This window comes from Lynx rufus, unplaced genomic scaffold, assembly GCF_022079265.1.
Source record: "Lynx rufus isolate CCGP_SWC_20201006 ecotype Redwood Valley unplaced genomic scaffold, mLynRuf1.p SCAF_7, whole genome shotgun sequence".
Taxonomy (NCBI): Eukaryota; Metazoa; Chordata; class Mammalia; order Carnivora; family Felidae; genus Lynx; species Lynx rufus.
In genome coordinates this window covers 51535546-51545800 of record NW_025814889.1, presented here as the reverse complement: position 1 = coordinate 51545800, position 10255 = coordinate 51535546, and the positions used below count along the sequence as shown (strand labels likewise).

Here is a 10255-nt window from a genome sequence, read left to right as displayed (position 1 = left end):
TTTCTCCAAATAGAGGAAAAAAACTTTCAATTTCATAATATAATAAATCAGCTAGTAAACTCCCTTAATAAAAAAAATAATTACCTGTTACTCTTAAAATAGGTGTATGGATTACAGAGAGAACATAGGTTATTTTTAATTTTTTTTTATGGTTCATGTGTTAACCTTGATATCACAAATTGCCATACTCTCTCTTCCTTTTTTTTTTCTTTTTCTTTACAGAGTCTATTTCTTCTTTTGGAATAGACACATCTCCCTAATTCCCAATCACTTTTTCTTTCTTCTGTTGGGTCCTGCTCATGTTTCAAGCTTTACCTACTTTTTGAAGATCTTTCAATGCACTGCTCTGCTTTCCTCAGCCCTTGGTTAGAGCTCTGTTTTAGCCATGATCATGTCTATTATAATTCTAATTATGTCAATTTTCATCTTAGTAGACTGGAGATTCATTAAGGAATCTTAATGAATTCTTTAATTGTTGACCTTGTTAACTCAACACATCTTCAATAAAAAGCGGCAGTTGCTCAATGTTTGCTAAATAAATGCATTTTTAAAAAGCATGTTATACCTGTGATCAACCCAGCCTAGAAATGAAACTCCTTTACCTGGGTCTCAAAATTTAGTACACAAGGTTGAGTTCTTCTATTTGTTGTTGTACTCTTTTCTCAACTCTCCAGTTTATACATACACAAATGAAGAGAGAGAAAGGAAAGAAAGTAATGTGGGGTACCACAGTACCACAGAAGGAAACATGACAGGCTTCTGCTTATTGCTTTTTAAACAACATGAAGCTGCTTGCTTTATTTTTTTCTCAGAAACCATACTATTGTCTATTGACCTAAAAGAGAGAGAGAGAGAGAGAGAGCTTATTAAGAAAGACATTGCAGAGATAAAACTCTGTAGTGTCCGTATTTTTCATTAAAGCCTCATATGACTCAAAAACATGGGCTGTGTGTTTATGTGCCCTGCTGTCACTCCTAAACAACTACATCTGAGACAGCCATCCTCTTCCTTCTCTCATTTCTTGTCATGACTGAGTAAACTTATTCCCTTTGTCTTTCACAGAAAAAGTCCAAGAAAATATAGGCTCAGGTTTTATAGAAAAATCAAAACTGAGCCACTCAAAGTAGATTTACAGGAATGTATACTCATCCTCTAAAACCTCATTTTCTTATTTAGAGAAATCATTTTTCTAGGTCCTAGAAAGTTAAATTCCTGGTACACAAAAAGTAGAGGATTGGGAACTAAGCTTTCTTAGCTGACTTAAGAATCTTCTGCAGAATTTCTGTGAAATTCTTAACTATTGACTTACGAAGACTTTATGTCTAAATAGTAACTGCAATGTTTATTTTTTTAAATGGAATATGTTTAAAAAGACTCCAGGAAAACATTTTTAAAGTTATTATTGGATGGGAGGAATATGGGGCGGAGTTGGCCTTAGAGAAATGATAGCAGCATTAGTAAAAAGGATTTTAAAAAGCACATGCTGGGCTCAAGTCAGTATAGCTCCAAAAGACAGGACTGAGCAAGAAGGATCAGAAAGACAAGATGAACGATGTGAAGCTTGCTGTCTTGGGTGGCGAAGGAACAGGCAAATCTGGTGAGTGGTGTTGCATACTGTGGCACGGTGCAGAGTATGAAACGAGTGAGAAATATATTGACCTAATAGGTAAATATAGCTACATAATTATGTATACTACTTTTCATTAGGAGTTTTCATTTTTATGAGGAAGTAATGCAATTAACTGTATATTTATAGAACTTATAGGCACTTTGAGAAAGATAACTGTTCGAAGTATTAATTTGTAGGAATAACAGTAAATCACTCCATCACCATCCCAACCTACTTCTCACTCTAACACACCTGCCCTCACATCCACTAGTGGCCAAACAATGGCCTTGAACTGATTCTTCTGCTTGGAGCCTAAGGGTGGAGAAGAATGCAGGGAAACCTGTGGATTATGTTTTAAATGCAACATTCCTGAGGTGAAAAAACAGGATGGGCGTGGCTTTGTAGATGCCTGCAGACTGAGCAACAGGTGCCCCTGACTTTGGAAGTCACGGTTTTGTTTTATTTTACCGGATTTTGGTTTTGGTTCCGTTATGATGGTGGTGAGGATGCCATCAATAGAGCTACCTGATCTCAATGAACGACGACAACTGTCCAGACCCAGGAGCTGCAGCAAGATAAACCCACACTAGAGGTCTTTTTTCTGTTTCCTGGGTTTTGAAGTCCCTCTATCCTTGCAAACAACTGTGTGATAAACAAATGTGTAATATTGTCCTTGTTACTATTAGAGCCAGATTTGATCTGGTAAAGAATATAAAGAGATGGTATAGTTCTTGAATCTGAAACTTAATGAGAACTCTGTTTCTGTTACATAAAGTAAGCTGTCTTACCTGTTTGCATTCATGAATTAATTACATAGTGATTTGAATAGGCAGATCACTTTCTAGTCTTTTAATCTTTATGGTTGTACAGTGAAAATCTTGATGACTATTATTTAGACTAGAATTTAATAAAGCTTTAAGGTCTGCATTAATGCTTGGTAATTTTTGAGCTGAAAGATAAAACCTTATGTACATAACTAAGTTATCTGTATCCTAAAACAGAAAAGACACTAAGTCCAGCCTGTTTGTCTTGTAGCACTTACAGTAAGGTTTCTTACCAAGCGATTCATTGGAGAATATGCTTCTAATTTTGGTAAGTCACCACTTTAGACTTTTTTTTTAACCTTTAAAATTTCATCATTTTAATTAAACCACAATTAAGGTCACTGAAGCATTTTGGTAGAATTTTCCATTTTTGCATTTTTCAGCAACTTATTTATTCAGATTCTGGTTGGAAATATCAAACTAGGTACTTGAATAGAATGTGCTTTTATGATAAAATTCACCCAATTTGATGTTAAGTGAGATGGATTAGGAAGTCAGTTTGTTTCAGTCTAGAATCAGAAGAACATTAAAACTAAGATCCCCCTCTCCTAATATTGTGAAGCGTGTCAGTGTGAATATTTTTGTAAACTATGAAACAGTTTTGAAATTAAATAAACATTTGTTGAAAGATGAAGACATATTAATTATAAAAGCACTAGTAACTACAAAATAAAGCTTATTTTAATTTATTCCCATGTGAAAATAATGGGAAAATTATACCTTGATTAAAGATCATATCAAAATTATCTAGGTTGTATATCTAAGTTTCAGAGAAATTCTAAAACAAGTGTCTTAATATAATCTTAGAATAATTTTACTAACTCTGCTCTAAATTTATTTTGTTCAGAATTAGCATGACATATGGGATATATCAGAGTGAGGCATTAATAAAAAGTGAGGAACTTTGCCAGAGTTTTGAGTATATTTTTGGCTCAGCAATTAATCAATATTAATACTAATATTAACAATCAACATTAGTACTAATTAGTACTAATATCTCACCTGATTTAAGACATGAGGGAAAAGTGATTTTGCTTTATGTTTTTCAAACAAGAACAGCAGAGTATAAAAAATTATGAGAATTGGAAGAAAGGGGAATGATTTTGATATTTTGGTGCAATAATTCTTACTTAGATTAAGAGGAAGTTATAATTGCAAACGTGTTTTTCCATAAGAAATAATCTCCTCCACCAAAAAAAGAAAGAAAGCAAGCAAGCAAGCAAGAAAGCCTCCATTCATGAGGTAGCATTATTCCAGAATTTTAGAAACTTACGTTAAGGTATTATATTGTATTACTTTCTACATGTATCTAACATACTACTTCAATCCATATGACATTGGGAATATTTTAGGGAAAGTGCTTGAAAACTGATTAAAGATAGAAGAAATACATAGAAAAAGAAATTCCTATTGTTTAAATTCTCAGGTGAAAAACCTCTGTCAAAAAAAGTCAATATAACACAAAGAGTCAGGCAGGAGAAGATGTTCCACAATTACAAAACCAAACCAACACAAATAAAACCACACCCAAAAATAACAACAGCAACAACAACAACAAAAATCACCTTAATCTTTTATAAGATATAGTTATATAAACAAATGAAGTGTATACATTTCAGGCTGGTACATTTCCATTAAAAAATATATGACTTAGAGACATTTTGAAAAGACAAACGAGCAAAAAGATCATCACTGCACGAGGAAAAACTGGCAGAAAATGATTCCATCTTGTAAATGAAGACCAGAAGGGGAAATAATAAAATTCTAAAAAGTTAAGAGTTAGTGACCCCAGATGGCAGCTTTTTATTTTTGAGTAGATATGTTTAAATGTCTAGAAGGAACTTTTAGGGTTCACAGTCAGTAGTAACCTATGAAGTTACAAGGAACTGTCTGAAAACATATTTTAAGGTTTAATGAAACTATAACAAATTTCATTAAATATAACCTAAAAGGATTTTAAAATGCATCCTTAACCCCTGAAGTCAGCTCCCCAAATCTTACTATATCTTTTTAACTATGGGTTATGTTGCCAGAATGGGTCATGATTTTTTTGTCAGTGTGCCATTTTGGAGACAGGTAGGTATTTTATTAAACTCTGGAGGAACAGTTACAGAAAGGAAGTCTTTTATTCATTAAACAAATATTTATTGAGCACCTACCATGTCCCAGGTATTCTTCTAGATAGAGAAGCTACAGTATTGAACAAAATAGACAAATATCCAAGCCCCCATAAGATTTATATTCTGGAAGGAAGGGTCAGTTTAAAAAAAAAAAAGTACAAGTTATTTCAGATGATGATAACTGCTATAAAGAAAAAGAAAATATCATGGGGGAATGGCACTAATATGGTATGTTAAAATTTAAATTTAAAATAGGGTAGTCAGGGTAGACTTTGCCGAGAAGGTGATATTTGGATAGAGAAATAAAGGTGGTGAAATTGAGCCATCAAGGTATCTGGAGGATTACATTCCAGGCAGAAGAAACAATTACCAAAATTCTGAGGGAGGGAATTTCTGAAAAAAGTTGAGGAACGCTATGGAGGATGGTGTAGTTTGTGTGCAAATAATTTGAGAGAGTATAGCCAAAGAAGTCATAGAAGTGATGGGAGACTAAACAAAGAGGGACATTTTCAGGCATTTTAAAGGCTTTGGTTTATCCAAGTGAGATGGGGAGCCATTGGAGAGATTTGATCAGACAAGGGATATGATTTGGCTACAAGGTTCACTTTTGCTCCTGTGTTGAGAATAGACTAGGCACAAGAAGGGAGTTAAGAAGGAGGTAAAACAGAGAGATGAATGAGGAGGTTTTGTAATACTCTAAATAAAAACTAATGATGGCTTGCATCATAGTACTAACAATGGAGATAATGAGAAACAGATAAATTCAAAATATACTTTAAAGATAGAATAAAAGGAATTTTTAAAAAATATTTATTTATTTTTGAGACAGAGAGAGACAAAGCATGAACAGGGGAGTGTCAGAGAGAGAGGGAGACACAGAATCTGAAACAGGCTCCAGGCTCTGAGCTGTCAGCACAGAGCCTGACGCGGGGCTCGAACTCACAGACCGCGAGATCATGACCTGAGCTGAAGTCGGCCGTTTAACGACTGAGCCACCCAGGTGCCCCTAAAAGGAATTTTTAATAGGATAAATATGGGAAGTAAAAGAAAGAAAGGATCAGGGATGACTTAAGGCTTTTAACCTGATAAATTGGAGTTATGGGTATATAATTTAATGAAACAGAAAATTGTGGAAGATACAATCTTTTCAGGGGAGTCAGGGATTCCATTTTAAGTATTTTCAGGGTGAGATGTCTATTAAGTATCTAAAGGGAGGTGTCCGATAGCAGTAGTTGTTTGTGTCTGAGGTTCAAGGAAGAGGGCTAGGCTGGAGATATAAATTGGGTTCATCAGCAATAACTGTTGTATAAAAATCTGAATGAGATTAGCCAGGGAGTATAGATAGAGAAGAGATCCATAACCTAGACCCATGTCTGGAGTGTGAGAAGACATGGTGGGACAAATGAAAAAGATTAATACGGAGCAACAAAGAATAAAGAAAAAAACATTATAAGGAGGGAGCAGTGATCAGCTCTATTAATTCTACTAGGACACATAAGCTCAAGACAGAATTATCCATTGAATCTAAAACCATAACCTTGATAAGAACAGGTTTATTTAAGTTCTTGGAACTAAAGCCTGATTGGAATGATTCAAAGAGCTGGATGGAGACAGAAATTGGACACAGAGGTGTAGATACTTACTAAAAGGCTAGGAGAGCAATGTGGCAATAGTTGAAGAGATTGGGGGTTCTAAAGGATTGTTAAGTTAGGAGACATTCAGCAGTTAATAATGATATAGTAGAGAGGAACAGTTTACGATGCAGAAGAGAGAGGTGGAATTGGTATGGTTATGTCTCTCAGTCGATCAGAGGAAATGGTAACTAGTTCATGATGAATGGATTGGCCTTGGAAACACAGATAATTCATCCATAGTTGTAAGATGGAAGATAAGTAGATAAGCACAAAAGCATGTAGTTGAATAGATATGGTGGAAAAATTTATTTGTAAGAAATACATATATGTATGAGCAAATATAACATGCATGTATTTGATCACTAACAGTTAAAAAAAGCCACTGTTCTATTCCACTAAAATCTGACCAGTTGAATTTGCAAGACTGTAATACAAATATGAATTTATTTTTTTTAATTCTAGAGTATTTCCATAATGACACTGAATATATGTATATTTTGCAGAATCTATCTATAGTAAGCATTTGTATTTGGAAGGGAAGCAACTGAACCTAGAAATATATGACCCTTGTTCTCAAGTAAGTAAAACAAAGTATTATTTTATTTTATTTTTTTTTAATCATGATTTGAAGAAGATTGGGTAAGAGTAAATGTAAAGTTGCCAGTCTTAAAACTGAAATGTGTTCTCAATTTTAATTAAAATTTTAAGAGATTATTTTTAATATTATAAACTCCAATATCTATCTATTTTTTGATAAAATGGGTTACCATTAATTAATTGTCTGAAGTGTCAAATACAGGTGGAATATCCCACCAGTTTCAATTTGCTTGATTTATTTTCAGCCAAAGAAAGCAAAATTTTCCCTCACAAGTGAACTGCATTGGGCAGATGGGTTTGTTATTGTGTATGACATCAGTGACAGGTCCTCATTTGCTTTTGCAAAAGCACTGGTCTACAGAATTCGGGAGCCACAAACTAGTCATTGTAAAAGGTAAGATATTCTCCATTCCTCTTGCCTTTCCTTTTAGTAAATCATCATAGCTATAAGCATCATTAGGAAGAGCTTAATACAGCCTTCCAATTACAAAATTTAACAGCCCTGAACAATTCACCTTCCATTCCACAGGAGTTACACATGTAGTAAAAGGAATAAGATGAGAATACTTTATATCCTGGCTGACATAAACAGTTACTTGCTCTGAGTAAATGGCTATTTTACAAGACAGCTTCTATTGTTAACATGACACTCACTTGCAAAATGGTTCTCTGTACACAAGATAGTTCACTTTTCAACCTTTTCTTTTCATTCCCACAAAAATGTTAAGGATATTAAATAAATCCAAATTTGTTACATTTGGCATCCAATTCCTTGTCATTGGGTTGTTCAATCTATCAAAGCAAAATAGACTGAATAATCAAACCATTACGAATCTAAGTATGAGAATACATTTTTCTCTGTTTCACCTCCTAAAATAAAGAACTGATCAATGATTACCCATTGTTAATTGTCTTGACACAAAGAAACTATGAGGGAAGGCGTACCTGCCTTAAGCCATTCTTGTATTATTAGATATACATTTACACATGAATTTCCCATTTTCTTTATTTTTTTGTTTGAACCTCTCCCATTTAAAATATTTATTTTTATTTGACATGCTGATATAAAGGATTCTTTGTGCTCGTGATAAGATTTGCCCTTAGAATCCAAAATAACACTTTAATCTGGGAAGCAAGAAGCACAATATTATTACTGAAAATTGGTATATGTGTTTTTATATCTATTTTAAATGCCCACTATCAAGAAACCATGGGATAATGATTGATAAAGGTTGTTTCCCTGAAGTCAATTGACGTAAATTCTTGTTTATATCTGATTGACCTTAGGTAAACCACTTTAATCTCTAGACCTCATTTTTCTGGTTATAAAACTGATAGAAACATGGTAGGAGAAAAGGATTTGATTTTACCGAGGTAACTTGCAGCTCTGATTTCCTCTCATATTACAGATTTTTGTTTTGAACTTCATTGTTTTAAGCATTAAATGCCTCATATTTAAGCAGCATGACTTAGGTAAGGGGTAATAATAAAATTCCTTCACTATTCTTCCAAATCAAAAGAATCACTTAAGAATAGTCAAAACATAAAAATGAAAACACCTATACTTGACATTTTTCAGGCAATCTTCTTAATGTACTAAGTAATTTTTAGAGTATTTCCACTTCTCAATCTGTAGATAGTCTAGGATAGCAAAATATGTTACTGTTTTATAAAATTATATCTGATTATGAGTCACCCTTAAAAATATTTCACTTATCCTTTCCCCATTAATCCTTTACAATACTTTTCTGAATTTTATAGAAAAAATATTAATACCCTGAAAAGTCTAACAGACACAGTGCTTTTCCCCTCACCACTCACACACACCATCATGCAAATGAAACTGACTTTTAGCAGAATCTAAAGACAGTATCTTTATAGATAGAGTTGAAGACTGCATTTATTCATTTCTTCCCTATAGTAGATAACTTGGCAGAGTTCCATGGCATTTATAAGGACTAGTTGTCTTACTCTATCTTTCAAATGAAACCCTGTTTTAGAAATTTGTCTCTGTAACCGAGGAAAAATTATTGATATTTGTTGAAGACATTATCTTAACAAAGAAATGTTTTTCTTTAAAAAAAATACTTATATTGAGAGACAGGGAGGGCGAGGCAAGGAGAGAGGGAAAAAGAGAATACTAAGCAGGCTCTGTGCTGTCAGTACAGAGCCCGGTGCGGGACTCACTCCCACAAACTGTGAGATCATGACCTGAGCCGAAATCAAGAGCTGGATGCTTAACCGACTGAGACACCCAGGAGCTCTGGAAACATATTTCTTAAATAAACAGAAAAATTGCACAAGGTCTTGAGATTATAACATTTATCTCTAGACTATGGTATAATGGATAATAACAAAGAACAAACAGCAATGAGTATTGAGTAATATTTTTCCCTAGGAAAATTATATCTAAATTGTTCAATTATAGTAGCTATTCAGTAAAAACATATTAGTTAGTCCTTCTCTTTCAATTGATAAGGAAATGAAAAATAATACTTGGTAAGCATCTTTTGCTGACTGTGCTAGGTATTTTTATGTACATCATTTAATTAAATCTCCATGAGAATTCTGTGTAACACGTGCTATTTCACGATTGTTTTACATATAGGATAATGGAAGTTGGAAAATTAATAATCATGCCTTGTTGGTAAACAGAGCCATTATTCAAGAATAGGTTTGTATCAATGCAAATCCTATGCTTTAATAGTCTTGTTACTTCTGTGTCACATACCACATTCTATAATTTTTGTAAATAATTGGGGATTTGTGTCGTACACTTACATATGACCATAAGAAGCACATATACACACACAATAATTTTTTTGTCCTTAATTCATTTTTATATAAACCTACTAATGCAAAAAAAAAAAAAAAGAGATGTAAAATAATTTTGCCAAAGTTGTGTTCTACATTTCAGAGCTGTGGAATCAGCGGTGCTTCTGGTTGGTAATAAGCAAGATCTCTGTCACGTGCGAGAGGTTGGCTGGGAAGAAGGGCAAAAGCTGGCATTGGATAACCGCTGCCAATTCTGTGAATTATCTGCAGCAGAGCAGTGTCTGGAGGTAGAGATGATGTTTATCAGAATTATCAAGGACATCCTGACAAACTTCAAACTCAAAGAAAAGAGAAGACCCAGTGGATCTAAATCAATGGCTAAACTGATCAATAATGTATTTGGAAAGAGACGGAAATCTGTTTAGCAGACATGTAACCCTAGGGGATTTATTATATCAGAGAGTTTTAAATATTCACATGATAATGAAATTTGCCCTTTGTATGCATTAAAAAAAATAGTTCTCTTAGAGATATGAACTGACTGAACATAAACCACAGCTGTGTTTTCAAATATATAGCTTGCCGTTTGGTTGTTTGTATCTTGTACACTCATGCTTCACACCCAGCCTTTTCCTTATTACACAAAATGGCACTCGCTATAACTTACCAATGCATTGCTGTATAGTTTGCTTGTAT

At 33.7% G+C, this 10255-nt stretch overlaps 1 protein-coding gene across 1 annotated transcript; it reads left to right on the top strand.

Annotated features, from left to right (window-relative positions):
* Nucleotides 1-1545: 1545 nt before the first annotated feature.
* On the top strand, nucleotides 1546-9984 carry RERGL (RERG like). The gene is made up of 5 exons (XM_047065116.1): nucleotides 1546-1597; nucleotides 2645-2701; nucleotides 6691-6764; nucleotides 7030-7178; nucleotides 9702-9984. Exons 1-5 carry the CDS (start codon nucleotides 1546-1548, stop codon nucleotides 9982-9984), a joined length of 615 nt encoding a protein of 204 aa, XP_046921072.1.
* The last annotated feature ends 271 nt before the right edge of the window (nucleotides 9985-10255 follow it).

Excerpts from the sequence above, each read along its gene's own strand:
- RERGL (XM_047065116.1), top strand. The coding sequence starts at position 1,546 with ATGAACGATGTGAAGCTTGCTGTCTTGGGTGGCGAAGGAACAGGCAAA. Across the intron at positions 2,702-6,690 it reads AGAATATGCTTCTAATTTTG|AATCTATCTATAGTAAGCAT; the intron begins GTAAGTCACCAC and ends TATATTTTGCAG. Across the intron at positions 7,179-9,701 it reads CAAACTAGTCATTGTAAAAG|AGCTGTGGAATCAGCGGTGC; the intron begins GTAAGATATTCT and ends TCTACATTTCAG.